Source organism: Chelon labrosus (genome assembly GCF_963514085.1).
Source record: "Chelon labrosus genome assembly, chromosome: 12".
Taxonomy (NCBI): Eukaryota; Metazoa; Chordata; class Actinopteri; order Mugiliformes; family Mugilidae; genus Chelon; species Chelon labrosus.
The window spans coordinates 27,873,769-27,895,281 of record NC_140345.1 but is presented as its reverse complement, the minus strand read 5'-3'; the positions used below and the strand labels follow the sequence as shown (position 1 = coordinate 27,895,281).

Below are 21,513 nucleotides of genomic sequence, written 5' to 3'. Positions count from 1 at the left end.
ATCATATATCACCAACTCAGTGACATTCATTAGAAAATAAAGGCAAAAAGGAGCGGGGGCGCCAATCAGCTGAAGCCAAATGCACGAGCATCAAGGGACAGATAATGAACATCAGGAAAATGGGGCTGATAACCCGCGCTAAGATCTGATTTGAGCCTGTGCTAATGGACTTTTCCCTCCTACTCCGGAAAACCGCTTCATCCGCAGTGATTGGCAGTCTGTAAATGTGTTAGTGCAGCTAATCTATCAACATCAGACCCCCTGGTGGACGGACACTCGTTAACCGCGAGCCCTTTAATTACTCTTAATTACCTCCCAGAACAGTGGGTGTTTACTGCTGAGTGGCTCTCTGAGCCATTGATTCATGGTACTCGTGTGGCTTCTCTTTCATAAAAGAGCTTTTCTAAATCATGTCAGATTTTAAACTTTAAATTTAAAAAAAGATGAAAATAAATCAAAGAACGATTTTTATCAATATCCATCGTCACAAAAGTGAATATTTTAAATTCAAAGCATGCAGTTAACTGTGACTCTGCCTTAAACGGGGCCAGGAAGCATTTTTTGTTTTTGCCACATTTCAAAATGTTCATTGTCTATATTCTGCAATGAAGTCTGAGACCTGGCAGGCTCATTAAACATAATTCTAGCCTTCCTTTTAACCCCTGCAGAGAAATAGCTTGTGTAAGATTAGCAGAGGTCGCTAATGGATGATTAGTTAAATGTGATAAATAGCACTCATTTTCACTCAGCGTAACGGACTGCAGCGAGCTCTGAGTAAAGAGACGGATGCCTCGGTATCCCCCCTAGCGCAGCACTTTCTGGGGCTGGGTCACGGGTTAAGAGCAGCGGAACGGCCCGGGCAGGATGAAGGGTCTCTGCACTTGAGAGTCGTGTTCGATCTAAACGAGGCCATTTCCTGTAACTTCATGTCCAGCAGAGCTTCCAGGTAGCTTTTGTGGTCGGGGGCACGACGACGACCAGGATTCATTATTCATAGCGGGTCAGCGCAGGTTTGCAGCGCAGATGGAGAACATTGATTCACGGAAACTCTGCGGGAACCTAAAGGGAACTTTATGTGATATGTGACTGAGGTGCACATTCAGCAGAAACTCATAGCATGTAAGGTTGAGCACATAGACAGTTAAGGTTTGACTTATTACTCAATTATTGTACTTCATCAGCACCCACATATATATATACACACATATATATGGGTATTAAAGCTTTTACTTTAGTGAATGATGATAAGATTTTTTTTTATGCAACTAAAAAGAAGCCTGAGATGATGATTTTGTTGATGCAATCTCAAAAATAAGCCTACAGTGATGCCTCCAGATGTCAAGTCGACCTCAAATCTAGATATATTTAATCTGCAATGATATAAAATTGAGAAAAAATCAACAAATCACTGCACTGGAGAAGCTGGGGTATTTGGTATTTACGCTTGAAAACAACATGTGAAAAGATTTAAATAGCTGCTAATCAACCAATGTGTTTATGGACCAATTATTGCAGCTCTAGCTGAGAAGATGGATCAGAAGATAGAAAAGCACAAAGATAAACAGAAACAACGAGCCTGCCCCTCTCCAAAAGGTTTATTTAGAGGAGAGTTAAAGGTTGTGGACATGGGATTTTTAATACCTTTCAAAAGTTAATTGTCTGCTTCCCAGAATGTCAAACTAATCTTTTAAGTGTTAATTTCCACGTTAAATAAAAGCATCTGCAACAGATTAGAAGCTTTCCAGGTCACTCTCCTTCTCCTCTAACCAGCACTAAACTCTCCACAGTTTCAGCTAAAATCCTCTTCCTGAAAGATGCCGTGCAGCAGCACAACTGGTGCTTCCCCTTCGCCGTGGACGGGAATCCCGACGCGAGCATCACCTGGCTCTACAACGGCGTCAGACTGAAAGAGAACGTCTACGCCTACACCCAGTTAATCCAAGACTCGGGCGACGGATCAGTGAAACACGGCTGCCTCTTCCTCAACAAGCCGACCCACATCAACAACGGCAACTACACTCTGATCGTGGAGAACAAGCTGGGGAGGGACGTGGCCACCGCTGTTGGGAAGTTTATGGAGAACCCGTTCGACCCGCTAGACCCCGAGGGAATCATTCCAGGTGACTTCCAGAAACTGTTTTGCAGCTGAATTGTGTTTATTCTCTCCATTAGGAACCCACGACGAGCAGAGGAGGCCATTAGAGCGGCTAAAAGGCGGATCTATCGTCCCTAATAACTCTGAAACTCTGAGGTTTTTTTTTTTCTATTTTCGGGAAATCCAGGAAATTAATCAATTGCAAACCAGAGAATGCAGGATTCTGATATTTAGAGCAGGATTGGGGCGGTGCACTGAACTGGCAGTGAAACAGTTTGTGTACGGATGTTTGAAAAGTCAGGGCAGGAAACAAATGTTAAAAAAAGCCCAAGTTGCCTCGTTGCTGAATGTGTGTTTGTCATAAATGTGTTTGTGCTCTTGCTTCCCACATGCCAGTCCATAATGTGAATCCAAGTAAGTCTCTGATTGACTTTGAAACATCTCTGCAAGTCTCTTCAACACTGACTGAATGGTGTGAGATCTTTAACGAGTCTGACTTCTGCCCCTCAGGTCCGACCATCAAGTCAGACATGGACGTCACGGAGAACCCGGAGAGTCGAGTGTTTGTGGTGCGTCCAGTGTGTGCGTCATCCATCTTTCCTGGTTAAAGAGGAATGTCTGCGGGTGATATTAACAACAGAACGTGTTTGTTTGACAGGTGTCTGTGGCCGTGGGTCTTGCTGTGTTCGCCTGCACTTTCCTGCTCATCATGCTTTTGGTTATCAACAAGTGTGGCCAGCATTCAAAGTTCGGTATTCACCGTAAGTTAAAAGAAGTAATTTAACCTCACTGGCTGATGTTCCAGGTTCTGGTTGCCTCTCGTATGTTTCCCAACCGAAATGTTTTAGAGTGAAACAAGCAGAACATAAAAATATCTCTAGTGAATGGATACAGCTAACTCTTCTATCTGGGTTTACCCCACGCTCCTATCTTGCTGTAAGCATGGTAGATTTGGTCAGGGATGGTTTTTCCTCTCCGTAAATATCATCAGAACACAGTGTTTGCATCATATGTCAATCAATTTCAATTTAGTTGCGTTGCCACCAAAGGTTTTTTCACCTATCATTCCTGCAACTCTCTCATTTTCACTAATATTCCGTCGTGTCTTGTCTTCACATCACGGTTTGTCTCTACCTGGGTCCAAACCCGTTTAAAAAAGCTTGACATCCAACGCATGCAAAGTGATTAGTTTAGCTTAACTTAGCTTAGCATAAAGTCTAGAAGACACTGATCAACTGCTTGCCTGCCTGTGTCTCTAAGTTCAGCTACAATCTATCTAACTTGTTTGATGAACTAACGCCTAGAAGTGGTTTTATGCATCCATCAGATAATTTGTGATGTTAATGCTAAGCTAAGCTAAGCTAACCAGTCTCTATCTTTAGATTTAGCACACAGATACGAGAGTGGCATCAGTCCTCTCATCTAAAGCCTGGTCTTTGCTTCTGCAACGGCTCTCTGCAGAGCCCGTGCCATCGTATTTATACTTGTGTAAATTCGTTTTGCAATTACGCTGCTAAAACGCTAGTTGGTGGCTAGTCAGCCAGGTTGAGTTTCTAGAGTTGGAGCTAATTAAACGTCTTAGTAGATGGTTTGTAGAAGTTGGAAAGATTTTCTGCGCTTGGTCGGTCACTGAAAGATGTACTGGAGATAAATGCATGGGTCCAATCACAGCTGTTGCAGGCTGCGTTGCCGTAATGTGTAGTTGTCAAACTACGATTGTAGGCTACGGCATAGGCCAGGGAGCTACGCTGAATCTTTGCTATGCCTACTTCAACGCAGTAGCTTAAATCTAGCTTGAATCTGCTGAAGAAAGTAAATGTGCAAACTATTCCTTTAACATGTCACCTCTAGTTGCATTGAATAAAAAATTAACAAATTAAATTAGATGCATGAAGGTAAAGAGTTACAGTGAGCTGATCAGGCCTCTGTAGCTTGCTCTTAATTTCTTGCTACCAATATAACACACCTGAATCTTCGAAATGCATTGTGGGTAAGCCATTTTGACGAGGAAGAAGGTTGTATAAAGTTAAAAAAAGAAGCTATTCCCAGCTCTGATGCTCGCCGTTGCCTGCCGCACTCATTTTGTCTCCATCAACCTGGAAAAAAAATGTTTACGTAAAGTGAAATAAGCCATCATCAAATGTTCTGCCAAATTATTGTTTCAAATCCCAGTTGGCTCTGGCAACTCTGAGAAGGTAATGCACAGGAGGGACGGACTAATACAGGATTTCCACTGAGCTGTAACTTTGCTCGCAGGCAGCCGCTGTGTCGGCCCCCGGGCTAAAGTGCCTTAATTACTGCACGAGAACGGCGGCCGAAGCCTCCCTCGGCCACCGGCACGTGGTGAGGGCCATTAAAGAAGATGGATGGAGGGATGGATGGATGGATGGAGGAACAGCTAGCTTGTGATATAGCTCCACCCGGACCCCCCCCCCCCCAAACCCCCCAACCCCCACAATACTCACACACATCTCTCAAAGTGCCTAAGTGGGCCTGATTGCCTAAGTGGACCCTGCTCCCTCTTTCCTTCCCTCCATCGCTTTGGTGCTCTCTCCTTGTTGTTCCATTTTCCGCCGTGTCGGACTCTGGGGGTTCTGTGGTTTGCCTCGCTGAGTGGGGTTTTACAATTTGGGCCCCACTTGTTTGGCTTTTAATACGCACTATAGTCAGGGGTTGCTAACCGTTCAGGCTTCCTGTATGGTCATTTCTTTCACTTCAATGTGGCCTGATTACCACATGGTTGATGATGGTGATTATTAGCGCTTGTCATCATCTGTCACCATGGCACCAACAAATGTGCAACCAAGTCGGCGGCAGAGAATGTCGATTCCTCGAAGGGGGAAAAATGAGCTCTGAATTGCTTCTTTTGATGGCCGCCGCAATCACAAATGGTTGGAGACTGATTAGGTGCAACACATCTCTCAGTTTTGCTTCTTTTGCGTCCCGCCCCGTTTCATTAGGCTCATCAGTTTTGGGCACGGAGGATGACCTGGCCGTGTCGCTTCGTTTCATGAACTTCGGGGCCAGCCCGCCTTCCTCGGATGAAGACTCGGGTTTGTCCAGCTTTGTAGAGAACCCGCAGTACTTCTGCGGCATCATCAAGGACAAAGACATGTGTGAGTGTTTTTGTTTCCGCTCTGAATAAACTCACATTTTGTTCGTTTGTTGTTTGTTAATCTGTAAAATTGAATTTAAATGTTTTCAGAAAAGACAAAATAAGTCATAGGTGTTAACTGTCAAGCCTCTCAGCGTGCATGCTCCCAGGTTTTCAGTGCGTTTTGTGATCTCAGGTGTGCAGCACATTAAGCGGCAGGACATCGTGCTGAAGTGGGAGCTGGGTGAAGGAGCGTTTGGCAAAGTCTACCTGGCAGAGTGTGCAAACCTCAGCCCCGACAGCGACAAGATGCTGGTTGCCATCAAGGTGAGTGACTCTTACGTGTTCCTCTCCACTGTTTTAAAAGCTGCGTCACCGTTAATGTGGTTTGGCAGCAAACATGAAAACGTCAGCTGTTAGCGTGAGGTCTAAGCAGTGGAGGAGAGAGTGCTGAAAAGATTTATTTGCAGCGTTTCTTGCAGACTTTTGCTCAAGTGGATGTAAAAATAAAGTTTTTTGTTTTTTTTTAAATCAGGAAATAATTTGAAAAACTGCAAAGGGCTCAGAAAAAAAAGTAATTCTTTCGTCTCTGTTGTTCACTTGTGTTATAAATTTAATTCACTACGCTGCACCGACGAGAGGAACCGAAACGTTGCGCTCACACTTAAGTCTTCCATGTGCTGAAATTACATCCTGCGGTTTGAGAGTGTCTTCGTCAGAGGACGGTCAGGTGGTTTTAATACGCGGCTCAAGTTCCAACAGGTTAATGCAAACCGCAGAGAATTAAATTGAAAAAAGAAAAAACAGTGAGTCTGGCTCTGCTCAGATTTATCATCCCATTAATCAGACTATGTGCTTTTATAAGACATCATCACTCATCTGAGCAGCAAGGGAGAAGAAAAAACTCCCCACCATCTGCGGTCTTTAGTCTTTTTAACTTTTAAATATTTGAAATCCAAGAACCAACATGTTAGTTGAAGGCATCTGTGCAGAATATTTTACTTTTTGTCAGATTTATGTATGAATGCATGTCATTTTTAGTAACTTCTTCTTTCTTGTAGCAGCTGTCATAGCTGTTCCCGCTGACATCATGGTGGGCTAAATTTTTAAAAACAAATTAACGTCACATTTATTCAAATAATCAGTCATTAATTATGCCTAATATCTTCTTTTCTTTCATTTATATATAACTTTTCACATGATTCGCACTGATAGTAGTTATGGAAACTCTCTAGCTCAACGTTTGTGTTTCCTTATTGACATTTTCTATATGAGCAGCAGTTTCATTCTCAGGAAATTCAGTCCAAAGCTATGAGCGGGAAGTCAACGTTATTACTTGAAATATTTGAATATGTATGTGGATCTTCTAACGAGTTAATATGTGCACATTTTATGACGTCTTACTTGTAATCTTTCCGTGTTTGCAGACTCTGAAGGACGCCAACGAGTCGACCCGGCAGGACTTCCAGCGGGAGGCCGAGCTGCTGACGGTGCTCCAGCACCAGCACATCGTACGATTCTACGGCGTCTGCACGGACGGAGAGCCGCTGGCCATGGTGTTCGAGTACATGAGGCACGGAGACTTGAACCGCTTCCTTCGGTACGTAGACGATCACAAGTAAAGTGGAGATTAAAAGTTCTGTAGTAGAGGCTGCGTCAAAAGCAACAGAAGCTTCTTCACACCAGGAAGACAAGGAAAGACTTTAGGAAGCTACAGGGGAGGAACTTCTTGTCTTCTCCTAGAGTGGACTGGATTCAGTCCAATAAATCTTTCTGTCAAAGTTAATGTAGTGTGGAGAGGGTAGCTGGTACCTTGTGTTCTCTACTCCAGAAATGTTCTGGTCATCCAACGCTGCCATAAACTCCCTAACCCTCTCTGGAAGATGTTTCTCCTTGACGCTGTCTCCAGGAAACTTTTCTCTTCTTTTAAATGTTCAGTGTTTGTTGTTGTTGTTTGGGTGCAGCCTTTGACCTGAATGAAGTTGGTAGTACTGAACGATGATCAACTAAATCTCACCAAACATATCACCTCATTTTCCAGAGTAAAGTTCTTCCACACAGCAGAGGTGTTTAGTTATGTGATTCTGGTTCCTCTTCTTCTTCCTCTTTATTGGCGTTAAAAAAAGAAGAAGAAGACGTTTGGACGCTACAGAGACATGGTTTTGGTTCACAGCAGACCTAAAATAAATAACTTCAAAACATCAGACTTGGCTGAAGCCCGGTCCGTTCCGATCATTCCGATCAGGACATCTCTAGTCGGAAAAATGAAATAGAAGCAGCTAAAAGGAATTCAGCCACGATTGCTTTTATTATTTACACTAAAGCTGAAAGAATTAGACGATTAATCAATTAGTTGATTTACATATGAATAATCTACCTTTTAATTTTACTTTAACGACATGTGTTTAGCATGTATACAGTACGTTCAATATAAAGAGTTAACATTAGTTTATAATGCACAAAGGCAGATATAAGGCATTTAAAATACTTTAAATCAATGTACAGACTTATATTATTATAACTATGTTTTGTCCTATATTGTCATTTATTGTCTTTTCATGCACAGACCTCCACTTAGAGGATGAGTCCCCACGCTATCTACTTACAACTAAATTATAACGTGATAAATGATTATCAGTGCTTTCTGTCATCTTTCTGTTGTTGACAATAAGAACCTCTACCACGCAGGTAACTGTAGTCCTTTTTAAAAGCAGCAGCGGCGTGTGTGTGAGCTACTTTATTATCCGACAAAGCCGAGGAGTATTTAAAAGTCAAAGCCACTCAGCTGACCTCGGTGCAGTGTGTGGTTCCAGTGGTCACTCAGGATTTGTGTGTTTAAGGCAGAGATGCAACAAGCAGCCGTGAGGACGACCGTGGAGGCACTTCATGGTGTCTTTGGTCCTATTTGAAATAAAAGGTCTTTGAATTATCCGAGGACGTAGAAAAAGCTGACTTCCTTCTCCTTCCTCTTACAATTAAATCTAAGTCAGAGTTTATTTTATTTATTTCTAGACCCACACATCATAAATCACACATTAGCTTTGAGGAGCTTCATATCTAACCAAACTCTTCTGACCTTTGACCTTTGATTCAGAAAAGGAAAAACTCTCCAAAAACATCTTTAATAGTGTTGCACTGATTTTCCACCAAGATCTTGTATTGATGATGGGAGAGTCTGACCACTGCACAAAGCCTTCTCCAGCACATCCCAAAGATTCTCAATGGGGTTAAGGTCTGGACTCTGTGGTGGCCAATCCATGTGTGAACATGATGTCTCATGCTCCCTGAACCACTCTTTCACAATCTGAGCCCCATGAATCCTGACATTGTCATCTTGGAATATGATCCATTGATGGAATAACCTGGTCATTCAGTATATTCAGGTAGTCAGCTGACCTCATTCTTTGGACACATAATGTTGCTGAACCTAGACCTGAGCAACTGCAGCAACCCCAGATCATAGCACTGCCCCCACAGGCTTGTACAGTAGACACTAGGCATGATGGGTGCGTCACTTCATCTGCCTCTCTTCTTACCCTGATGCCCCCATCACTCTGGAACAGGGTAAATCTGGACTCATCAGACCACATGACCTTCTTCCATTGCTCCAGAGTCCAATCTTTATGCTCCCTAGCAAACTGAGGCCTTTTTTTCCAGTTAGCCTCACTGATTAGTGGTTTTCTTAAGGCTACACAGCTGTTCAGTCCCAATCCCTTGAGTTCCCTTCACATTGTACGTGTGGAAATGCTCTTACTTTCACTATTAAACATAGCCCTGAGTTCTACTGTTGTTTTTCTTCCATTTGATTTAACCAAACGTTTAAGTGATCACCGAACCGGTCTGCACAAGGACACATCATGCGAGCTCATCCTTAATGTTTACATGATGGATGCAAACGCAGAGAAGAATGAGATAGAGATGAAAACAACACACACACTCTGAGCAAATAGCTTGAATCTGCTGGATTCACAGTTATATTATTTACACGATGTCCTCCCGTCATTCATCACTAATTGGTTGAATTTTAGAAATGTGGACGATTTCTTGTTGAATACTGATGGACGCGCTAAAGAACCAGCTTCAGCCCTTGATGAGTCCTTGAACCGTTCACTGAGCTAATGTGGAATCTCAAGAAGGAGTTATGCAGCAAATTAGTTCCTAATAACACTTAAAATGTTGCGTAAGATGTTTTTTTTTTTTATTCGTGATTAAAGCTGTAATTTCTAACTCTGGATGGCCGTGGTGACCTACCAGAGCTCACTTGGCACCTGGGAAAGCATCTGACAGCACTGCTGGAGCAGACGCAGTGGACGCTGTCTGCCAGGTGTCCTCCACAGGAGACAGATTGGGGATGAAAACACACACAAACACACACACACACACACACATGCATGCACGACAGAATCTTCCTGAGATATATGTTTCACCAATGGATGGAAAATCGCATTTCCAGCAGACAGAACGGGTGAAACGTCTGAGAGCCCCACGATGCAGCTGCTTTCCCACCCTGCCACCTGCCTTTTAAACTAATAGTGATTGTATAGACAACTTCCTTTGTAAGGAGGGGACAAAGTGGAGAGGAGAGATATTAGGATGGATGGAGACACGTCAGCTGGGATTTGCTCATTTAGGGCTGGAGTTGGACGTGAGAGTGGGTGTTTATGATCCACACAAACAACTGGGAGTCAATGTGCTCTGCATCTCTGAATTGCATTATTGCAAATCAATTGTAGGCGTATTACAAGCCTTATGTTTCCTATTAACAGTCACCGGTCGAGCTGCTCTCAGGATCTCTCTTATATGTCAGAAATGTTCAATCTGCAGATTGCACGCTGAGGTCATTGTTCCTCAGGTCACCCAAGGTTGGTGCCATAGTTACCAACGTGCCAGGAGGCCAATGATAGTGTTGGAATAACATGAAGAGCAAAGGGAAACAGAGAAGAATAGCTAGAGGGTTCTGTTCTTTACCGATGGAATCAGGTGCACTCGTATGGGCACATTGTTAATTATCTAGAAAATAGAAGCAGTTCAATGTATTTTAATCATAAACCTTGTTTTTATATTAATGAAGAGTCTATTCTGCCTTCAAACATATTTTTCAAATGAAAAGAGACATCAGAAATTACATGAATTACATTTTTAAATTAAAAGAAATGGTTATTCTGTAGCAACATGTCTGAACCTCATCTAGATTTCATATTTTAATAAGATTATCCTACTTATCTCCTATGTAGTATGTTGTATATGAAGAAAAGGTTTGTGTCGGTACATGTTTGTGCTCTCTCTGTAAACTAGATAAAATATCTCCCTTGAAAGAAGTTTAATAACCAGATGTAAGAGGTGCTTGACAAGATGATTTAAACGAGATTATTTGGAGAGAGAAGAATTTCTTGACTTGCCCTTCATACACTAGGTAGTTCTTTCGGTTTGGTAGTGGAAAATAACTAAATATATGCACTCTGATAAAAAACATTTTGAGATACTTGTGTATTTTCCAGTTCTAGTTTATTGACAGCTGTAATCATGCTTAAGAGCCAGTTTTTACGGAACCAAACTAAATCAGTGCATAATATAATGCACAGGTGTCAAACATACGGTCTATGGACCAAAAGTGGCCCGCTAGAAGGTCTAATCTGGCCCGTAGCAGGAATTTGCAAAGTGTGAAAATTACTTTTTTTTTTTTTAAAAAAAAAAATACTTTTTTATGCTGCTATTCCTAATTTGTCCACTGTTTTAGAAAGAGAAGTGGACAGAAGACAACACTGAGACCCAGGACTACACAGCAGACACCAATGTGCCCAAATTACTCTTATTTTTCTTAAAACAAATGTAAAAAGTCTGAGGTTGTTGTTTCTTTAGGTTATTATTCTGTTATGTAACTGGTCCGGCCCCCTTGAGGTCAAATTGAGCCGTACGTGGCCCCCGAACTAAAATGAGTTTGACACACCTGATGTAATATTGAAGGTTCAAAAAGGTAGTTTCAGTTATGCGTCAGTTAACAGCTCAACTAAAGAGACATTTCCTCTAAACCGTGGTCGTGACCCGGGCTCAACTCTTACCAGAAAATTTGGGATTTGGTTACGGGCCGTGTTTCAACTTATATAGAAAAGAAAAACCTCTGCACATAACTGGAAAGTCCTCCGACCAATCAGAGCTGTGTTGCTGTCAATACCTTTTACAAAAGATGCGACAGTGGATGTCGCCTCTACTGCAGCCGTTCTGTTGTAAACAAATTCAACTCCATGGTTCTCAGATGACGTGTATGACTACTGTTATTCTTCTGTCCGTCACCACATTAAGCCCCGCCCCCAACGGTCTGATTGGCCCAGGAGATGTTTGCAGGAGCAGATTCAGTTCCTAACGGAGAGACTCCAGAACAACTTTCTGCCACAAAAAAATAAAAAATGTGGGCGGGTGGGAGTAGGTCTGGCTTTCAGATTAGTTCATATGATATAAGATGATTTATTTAACGTATAAAACACATTTAAAACATTAGAAAAAGCACAAATAAATATACTATTCTAAAACACCCAGTAAAAAAAAGCTGTGGGTTTTATGATGGGATCTTATGTTGGGCCAGCCTAACAACCGTCCCCTCTGTGCTTCAACCTTGATCTTGGGACAACCAGAGGAGTCCACCAAATGAATACAGAGCTTTGTTTTTGTCTCGACCCGACCTCATCAATCATCTCATGACCCCTCAGCTTTATCTAGTGATCCTGTAAAGGGACCCTCGACCCCTTGATGTGGAGCTGCTGGATTAAACTAATCTCCAGCAGCTACAGCAATAAAACGCTGCATCAGTATCAACAACATTTTACGCTTAATTACATCTTTCTAATAATATCTTTAATTTGGATTAGTGCTTTTACTTGAGTATGTCGTCAACCTCTGCCAGAATCTAATTTTCCCCCAAAACAACAATAAAGCTGAACTCTTACATCTACCCCTGTGTCCCCTACAGAGCTCACGGCCCGGACGCTCGGATCCTGGAGGAGTCGAAGATGCCCCCTCTGGGTCAGCTGACTCTGCCTCAGATGCTGCACATCGCCGCCCAGATCGCCTCGGGCATGGTCTACCTGGCGTCGCTGCACTTCGTCCACCGTGACCTGGCGACCCGCAACTGTCTGGTGGGGGAGGGTCTGGTGGTCAAGATCGGAGACTTCGGCATGTCCCGGGACATCTACAGCACAGATTACTATAGAGTGAGTGGGATGATGTGGGTTCTTTGGGGGGGGTCACGTGAAAACCTGAAGGTTCGGTGCAAGAGGAGTTTTAGTTTACGTCCAAGACTCTGCTGCAAGCACAAGACCGGTCAGTGGAAATATGACACTCTGGTTCCTCTGGATAATTCAGAGAACTACAACAATCAGCCACAATATTATGACCACTGACAGGAGAAGTGAATAACATTGACCATCTTGTGACAGTTCAGTGTTCTGCTGGGAAACTTTTGGACCTGCAAAACCAAATAAAATGCACTTATTTAATAATTTTCAAGCAATTGAGGGATTTATTAACGACCAGGCATAACATTATGACCACCTTCCTAATATTGTGTAGGTCTCCCTTGTGGTGACTCATCAGAGAATGGACATGGGCCACTTGTGATGAACTAATTAGATTCAGCTTTTTTCCATGAATGAAGAGCTGATAAAAAAACATGTACCACTGGTTTTCCGGTAAAATCCTTCTTTTACATTTAGTCTATTTAGTCTCTTTTTGTCCAAACTATCTGCATTGTTGGGGCGAATACCGAGACTCATGTTATTTAATCTCCAGGTGGGCGGGCGTACGATGCTGCCGATCCGCTGGATGCCTCCCGAGAGCATCATGTACAGGAAGTTCACGACGGAGAGCGACATCTGGAGCTTCGGCGTGGTCCTCTGGGAGATCTTCACCTACGGCAAACAGCCCTGGTATCAGCTGTCCAACAGCGAGGTGAGTTTGGTTGGAAACATGCTCAGTGCTGGCTCCATGGTCTAATGGTAAATAATCCTTCTTAGAGGCCAGGATGTCCTTTAGCAAATGAACATTACTACCAGTTGATGGACAGACACACAAATCCCATCGGTTCATTTGAAGTGTTGGTTACGATGGTTTTCCCTTTTTTCTCTTGTTTTTCTTTTTCATCTCAATCCATTTGAGTGACATTTCGGTTTTTAAATCACACTGTTCTCTGGTGTTTCAGACTCACTCAAAATCCTGACACTTAAAACCAAAACTACAAAGATAACGTTAGATGCGTGGGGAGGAATGTCATTTCTACTCTTTAAAGGAGCAGTTTGACATGTTTGAGAAATACTCTTATTCCCTTTTTATTTATAGCACTGTCACATTAAAGGATGTGAATCTAGAGCAAGCAGTCAGTTAGTCATTGTTGTCATCATTGTCTTCTCCCACTTATCAGGGTTGTATTCGCGATCTCGTAGCTGAGGGTTGGAACGTAGATCGACCGATAAATTGAGAGCTTCGCCTTTTGTCTTAGCTCTCTCTTTACCACGACAGACCACCGGTCAAGCGCCGGCATCACTGCAGACGCTGCTCCATCCTACCTCACTCAAGAACAAGACCCCGACATACTTGAACTCCTCCACTTGAGGCAGGACCTCCTCTCCGACCCGGAGTGGTCAGTTAGCTGACATCTAATAATGAATCATCCAGATCCAGATTCAGGTTTATGTGTCATGTGCAGGATTAACGCAGGGTTAACAACAAACATGCAATGAGGTGTTGTGGACAAGAGAGCCGGTCAGCTCAGCCATAAATAGCACAAAAACAGAAAGATCAAACACAAAATGATACTGAAATTTAAAGCACGAAAATTACAGAATTTATAGCTTTTTTTAGAAAAGGTGAAAAGTGGTGCACACTGGCTGTCTCCAGAAGTGAATCCATCACCGTAGACCTCCACGTTAAAACCTTTAGAGCAGAAATAAACATGTTTTACAGCCTGGTACAGAGACAGTTTTGGTCTCTAGAGCTAATTCATCCATTCATGACAACTGTACTTGGAGATTATTTTATAGAATTTACTGGTTACATCTCTGCTCACCCACTCCCATCCCTTGTGGAATCATGTTCCTAACAATATTAGGACCGAGAACTAATCTAGATTTGCTTGAGTTATGGATTTATGATGCATTTCAAAGCCTTGCACCATTCGTTTATGTTTAGTTTGTATTTTATTGCATTTTTCTTTGTCTTTTTATGTTAAAACTTCTGATAAATTGCTTTTCTTAAAGTAAAGTTATGCATAATTAAGTGCACATATTAATTAAAGGTGTGTCCTCACTGGTTGCTAGCCGTCTTTAGCCTCAGCTAGGTGAGTTAGGTGTAGTCAGGCGCTGCCAAGATGTAGACAGCTGTAGATAACACACTGAGCTTCAACATATGCCTGATGTCAGGAAGGCGTTTGTCCATCTTTATACACAGTCAGTGAAGTGTAGCCTCATATTTAACGCACAAGGAATCAGAGTAACATCCTCTCATCTGTTATCTTCCAGAAACCAAAGAAAATTTCCCCTAAAATGGTTGATTCATAGCAAGTGAGTGCGTTTACTGTTCTTAAATTTAACTTGTATTAACCAGCCGTCGTGCAAACCCAAACATCGCTTTCACATCGTTCAAAGTCGCAGAGCGCACCGCTTTCACTGCAGCCGTGGAGACTTTACTGAGCGCTCTTAAACCAATCAATAAGTTCATAGTAATTAAGGGCAGCCCAGTCTAGCCTTCTCAGCCCGAGCACTAAGATGTGGGACTCCATTGTGACCACAGCGGTGCTATTACAGGCCGTAACCCTCTCTCCTTTCAAGAGAAGGGTGGATCGCTTTTCCCTTGCACTCGATTCTAATCTCATTGCCGAACATTTTTGCCCAGGGCCAACGAGCCCTAACCTCGTTAACCTAATCTGTCTCGGCCGATGAGGGACAGGTGAAATTATCGCGTTGCCTAAATACTCGGCGGTGGAGATAAATCATCCCAAAACACTGACACGGCAGCGGCGGCAGCGGCCATTTCTAACAGGCCGTTACAGAAGAGCCTGTGTGACGGTTTGAAGAGGCTCGGCAGCGACAGGACTCCTCTGTTCAGCGGATCAGGCCAAGGTTAACAACGGGGAAGAGACTGAGTCAGTGACCGTTCGGATGGAGAGCGCAGTGAACTCCTCTCTCTCATCCTCGACAGTGATTTATTCACTGAGCAGCGGGAGCGTGTGAACCGAGCCCGTCGCTGCAGCCATTAGCCGGAGGTTATTCATATTTCGGCTGCTCTCATTTGTCCTCGAGGTCGCCGCTAATGGGCACGCATCTGTAAATCTGTAAAGGGGGAGGCTGTTGTGCCATTTATTAAAAATATTGTGCTTTTTTGGAGCAGAGAGTCAGAGTTAAAAAAAAAAATAAAAATGAAATTCTCGCTTATATTTAATGGGATCTCACTCCAGGTCCACTGACCACTTGCCTCCGGTTGAACCAAGATCAAGGTTGAAGCACAGAGAAGATGGTGTTTGTTAGGCTGCCTCAGACACTGCCTGTTTTTAAATTCCATCATAAAAACCTATTTTTATTGTTTGGCATTTAATTCGGTTTGAGAACTGTTTTCATTAGTATTTTACTTTGTTCCTCCTCTTTGTCTTTGACTTTTTGGAAAGTTGGTCTGGAGTCTCTCTGTTGAGAACCGACTCTGCCCCTGCAACGATCTGCTGGGCCAATCAGATTCTTTGGGCGGGGCTTTATGTTATCAGCCGTGGTGATGGACAGAACATCACTAGTAGTCAAACACGTCATCTGAGAGACATGGAGTTAAATTAGTTTACAACTAAATGTCTCTGATTGGTTGGAGGACTGTCCAGTTGATGCAGAGGTATTTTTAGTCTGGCTGAAACACGTCTCATAATGAAAACAAATTCCGTGCTATCTGGACTCATGTTCTGATAAGAGTTTAGTCCGGTAAACACCAATCAGGCATAACATTATGACCACCGTCCTAATATTGTACAGGTCTCCCTTGTGGTGACTCATCAGAGAATGGACATGGGCCTTCTGAGGGTGTCCTGTGGTGTTAGTGGGGGGCCTTTGAGGGGAGGGTCCTCTGTGGATCATCCCACAGATACTTGATCAGTTTGGGATCTAGTGAATTTGGAGGCCAGGTCAACACCTTGTGCTGTTCTTCATGTTTTTGTTTTTTTTGAGTTGTTCCTAAAGTGTTTTTGTGTGTGTGTCTGTGTCAGGCTGCATCCTGCTGGGGATGGCTGCTGCCATCAAGGAGTGTCATTGCTATGGGGTGGGGGTGTGTGGTCTGGTCTAGGTGGGTGCTACATGTCTAAGTAACATCCACACCAATGAATGCCAGGTCCAGACGTTTCCCAGCAGAACATTGGATTGTCACTAGAAGGTCAATTTTGTTCACTTCTCCTGCCAGTGGTTTTAATGTTATGGCTGATTGGTGTATGCTTCAGTAAAAGTTCTGAATGCATGGCTGGATTTCTTCACTGTGGCAGCATAGTCTAGTAAACAGCTCCACAACAACTGATTGTGACAGTATGCTCTCACTGAGACCAGCAGTCTACAGCTTACTCGCTGTAGACTTATGTTTAATACTGTTGTTGCACGGTCTCTGAACAAAGACGCACAAATCAAAATAAGATTTCTGTCAACACAGTGATGGTGATTCTAGCTCCTGTCATGTTGCTCATAGCTCTGAAGAATGAATCTCTCTCCAGGAACAATGGCGGTGGTGTTGCTCCAGATAAAGCTTCAGAGCTCACCATCAGCTGTTCTTTGTGGCGCCTCTTTCTTTGGCTGAAAGTTTGTGTGTGATCAGTAGCAAACATTTTGCTATTTCTTTTAAATGTTATTGTTCGGCGCTGTGAGCACCCAAAAAAAAAAGATCATTCAGTTCTTCATTGTGTTGAGGTAGAAGCATAAATCTGAGGAAGATTGCATGGACTACACTGAAATAATTGAAGAGCTATTGAAAAGACTGAATACGAACAGTCATGTTCCCCAGAGGATGAGCTGATTGTTGACAAAATATCAACATATCTGTTTAGTCCATTACTATATGAAGGTGGATGATGTGCGGGATGTCGCTCTCAGGTTTCTTGAAGTTCTGTGTGGCGTCTCCAGCCGTCTCCATCGTAGCAGTGCCTTACTCCACCCAACTCCCTGCTCATTTACCAACAGTCAACGAGGGGAAGCTGAGGCTAAAGACAAGCTAGCGTACATCTTTCACTCAAAGCAGCCACATTTATGCAAAACTAAATGGAGAAATTAACCCTAGAGACCAAAACTTTTAACTTGGACGTCTGCGAAGGCGCATAGACTGTAGAAAAACATGGACGACGTGTTTCTGCTTCCTCCACTTGGTCAAACTGAAGCTAGTTTCCTGGGGATAGGGGCGGTGCCATCTTTTTTGCTTTAGCTTGGACCCATCTACTAACATAGAGTGGGCGGGGCTTATAATGTGACCACTACTGCAGCCAGCTACCAGGGGGAGCGCCACTAGAGGGAGCCTCTGAGGCCATTAGCATAACTGCAGCTTTTGGCTTTTGAATCTTTATTTTTCAGCAGCTTGATCCTGCGCTAATTAGCATGCTAGCACATTAACCTAAGACGTTTCCTATGCTGTGTATCAGCATATTAGCAAGCTGACTTTAAGGTTTAACTGAACCACTGCTGGGTTTAAGTCTATTCTGCCTCTCGTTCGTCTTTTTTTTCTGGCTCTGGTGAAACATAATCTCTGCTGTTTGTTCTACTGGCAGCTAATGACTGATCGGGCATGATCAGTGTGTCTCTGAGGTTTTTACTTCGATGAAATCAATGAATCCATGCATGGAAATGTTTTCAGATTCCTTCCAGGTCTACGAGTCATGTGGGTTCTTCTTTAATGTGGTTTTAAAAGACTCATTCCACTAAAAGTTTCTGAGCCAAGACGATAATTAAAACTTGGGTGCGCCGGCCCTTTAAATGCAAAAACCAGAGCTGAGGTCTTTAATAATTTCAACTGCCTCTGTACACCGACTGATAATGACTCATTATTTGACCTTCTCACCCCCAAAGGCCATCGAATGCATCACGCAGGGCCGGGAGCTGGAGAGGCCGCGCACCTGTCCCAAGGAGGTGTACCTCCTGATGCAGGGCTGCTGGCAGAGAGAGCCCCAGCAGAGGATGGTCATCAAGGACATCCACAGCCGCCTGCTGGCTCTGGTCAAGAACCCGCCGGTTTACCTGGACATCCTCGGCTAACGGCGCCGAGAGCCAACCAGGGGCCGGAGACCAGAGGCTGGGGAGGTCGGAGTTTTGATTTGAGATTCATTTTTGTTGTTTCGGTTAAAAGTCGCCAAGCCAGGATGAATTCATTTCCCATTTCTACCAGTTGCTGCTTGATACTCGACGGACAGGTACGAACGGTCTGCAGGAACCTTTCCGCTTCAATTTTGCCTCGTTCCAGCTATACCCGGTTCTCTGTTTACCACCCCATCCCCACCCACCCACCCACCCCCACTCCCCGGCATCCTGTGGAAACCTGTCAAATGTTTACCAAAGTGTTTAAAGTTTATCTGGAGTGGGATCAGTCTGATGGAGAGAGACATGCATGGATAAGTGTTGAAGTAACTGTATGTGGGGCTTTGCTGGGAATCCAGGTTGGGATGAGGGCTTGTCAGGGATCTTTAGCTCGGACGTCCCAGCAAGATGTCCCTGACGCCTTTTTTTAAAAAAAGATGAAAGAGCTGATCTGAAGAGAGGGCACTCCACGTCACACGAGTCAGGGGTGAAAACACATTTTCCAGATTTGGGTCATTTGTACAGAACAGTCCCTGATTTTGGACGTTTTGATATGGAACGTTATTTAAAGGCTTTCAGTAAATGTACATAAGATAATCACAACGAAAGCTCGTCTGTTTCTCACGTGTCAAATCCAGTGTGTCATATGAATATTTTTCACAAAGAAGAAGATGTTGACTATTAGCAGTGAACGTGTCTCCTGGTGTATTAACTACTGTGTTTACATTTAATTGTCACTGTAAAAGAAGCTTCCTACGGCTACTCCGGCTGGACGCCCGGAGCGGGCCCAACGTGCTCCAGTAACGACCTCCACAATCAAAGCGCTGCGGTGAAATTCGGTAAGGGGGCAAGATGGTGGGAAGGTGACACCCTGAGATGGCTTTAGATGTAGCAGATGGATTAAAAGTGAGAGTCCAGGAGGAGAGGAGCAGATGGCACTGAAACAGAGACTGGAGGTCAGGCCTCCGCTATGAATGGGGGGTGCATTCAGGGGCTGGGGAGCCGGCGGACAAACCACTGCGATGCCTTCAAGTGTAAATACTGAATGTACATACTCTGTATTAATGTCTAAAATATATATATGTATATGTATATGTATATGCATTGTTACTCCAGAACTTTGTATATCGTCTGCTCTTAACAATAAACAAACTTGATTAAAAAATGGCTGCAGCCCGCGCGGGAACATCCTCCTCCATCAGTCAATCCGTCATTATCGTACGCTTCAGCGCCAACAATGAGTCGGGGGCCGCTTTCTGTACTTAAAGTTAGACATCTTAACAAGGCTATTCAAGAGCCTCCTATTATTTTGACGAACTAATCAGCAACATGCGACGTCTCCACGGGATGCTCAGCAGACGGTTATTGAAAAGGAATAATCAAGTTTCATATTGCCTTACCGCCGCCGGGCCTCCAGCAAACAAACACCCTCCAAAAAAATAAAAAATAAATAAATTGAGCCTCTCTCCCTATCTCCCTCTCTCTCCCTCTTTCTCTCTCTGCCTCACCCCCACCTCCCCTCGCTCCATCACTCTGTATGCAGAGCGTCTCCAGGGAGTGGTAATGGATTGTGAGTAATGCTATCATCCCTTTCTCTGTCTCTTGCTTTCTCTCTTTTCTTTTTCCCCCCCTCCTCCACCTCCTCTGGTGAACCGGTGGGATGAAAACCACTCGGAGGACTCGTGTCTAGCTCATTGTTTCTTCCAGTGTCTTACAAGCAGATTCTGTCCAGATAGGATTATTGTTTGTCCCCCGTCATCCGAAAGGCCTCCCTCCATTTCAGATGGTTTCAGGATTTTTTTGAATAAGCACTCGAGGCTCCACCCTGGTTAGATGTGGAATATGACTGGAATAAAAGCTGGAAATGAGGCCGTGTTTAAAATGGAAGTCCTATTAGATCTTTGCGGGGGGGGGGGACATTTCCCTTCCAATCTTCCACCTCGTCATATAAAGCACAACTACCGGACGTCGATTTTTTATTATAATATGTTCAGTGGAGATTCATTTTAATCTGATCATTGTGAACCAGTGTGTGCGTTACTGCCAAAACATTAAAACCATTTGTTTCAATCCAAATGCACGTCTTAGAAACTTCACCAGACTCTAATCTAACATCAGAGTTGTGGAGAATTAAATTTTCTCATGTTTGCAAAAGCTTCCTGAAACAAAAGGAAAGAAGAAGATGCTAATATTTTTTCTTAAATTAACTTTTTTTTTTTTTTTTTTGCACATTTTCCCTCGACAGCTGTTTTTCCTGCGGATGAATCTTCACTGTGTTGCACCTGCAGCTCACGTCCACATTAAAGACGATGTTCTTGTTGTGAAGCTCTGCCCTCTGCTGCTCACTCACGCTCACTGCTCAGATTCAGACCGCTACTAAATACAACTAGAAAACATCCACATGTTGAATTTCTCAAATTAACCTTCAGATTTACTAACACTTTTTATCATTGGGGTCAATTTAAACCTCCAAAAAATGATTACAACTTAAAAAAAAAAAAAAAAATGTCCAAGCTTATTGACCACATAAATAGCTCTTTAAATAAAACAAACATGCATCCAGAATACCTGTTATACGACTATGGAGAAATATGCAGATCACCATAAAATCACTGACTGACCTTAAATTGGAAAGAGATGTGTTTAAGAGGCTTTATATCATTTATAAGCACATATTACTGTTAAATATAACATTTAGTATTAAAAACTATTATCAAGAATAATAAGATATATTATGTCGGGGCCAGACATTAAGTATGAAGCAAAAAAAAAGATATTAATCACATACACCACCTGGATTTAACTAAGCAAACAGGTAGGAGCCTCCTATTGGATAATTACTGCATGGGTGATTATCTTTCAGCTGGAAACAAGTTATTTAACCCCAACTCTTCAACAACCATGTCTAAAGACACATCCTGTGGTCGTGGAAAAGATGTTAGTCTGTTTGAGAAGGGTCAAATCATTGGCATGCATCAAGCAGAGAAAACATCTAAGGAGATTGTAGAAACTACTAAAACTGGGTTAAGAACTGTCCAACG

At 43.2% G+C, this 21,513-nt stretch overlaps 1 protein-coding gene across 1 annotated transcript in view; it reads left to right on the top strand.

The window, feature by feature from the left end:
* Window positions 1-18,433, top strand: part of ntrk1 (neurotrophic tyrosine kinase, receptor, type 1) — a gene marked incomplete at both ends in the record, with an annotated part of 33,520 nt that extends 15,087 nt beyond the window's left edge. The window contains 9 exons of the mRNA XM_084557685.1: window positions 1,788-2,120; window positions 2,606-2,664; window positions 2,754-2,856; window positions 5,056-5,211; window positions 5,386-5,516; window positions 6,617-6,789; window positions 12,154-12,394; window positions 12,972-13,130; window positions 18,248-18,433. Of these exons, the coding sequence (XP_084413811.1) occupies window positions 1,788-2,120; window positions 2,606-2,664; window positions 2,754-2,856; window positions 5,056-5,211; window positions 5,386-5,516; window positions 6,617-6,789; window positions 12,154-12,394; window positions 12,972-13,130; window positions 18,248-18,433 (1,541 nt within the window). The remainder of the gene's footprint in view (window positions 1-1,787; window positions 2,121-2,605; window positions 2,665-2,753; window positions 2,857-5,055; window positions 5,212-5,385; window positions 5,517-6,616; window positions 6,790-12,153; window positions 12,395-12,971; window positions 13,131-18,247) is intronic.
* Between the last annotated feature and the right edge of the window lie 3,080 nt (window positions 18,434-21,513).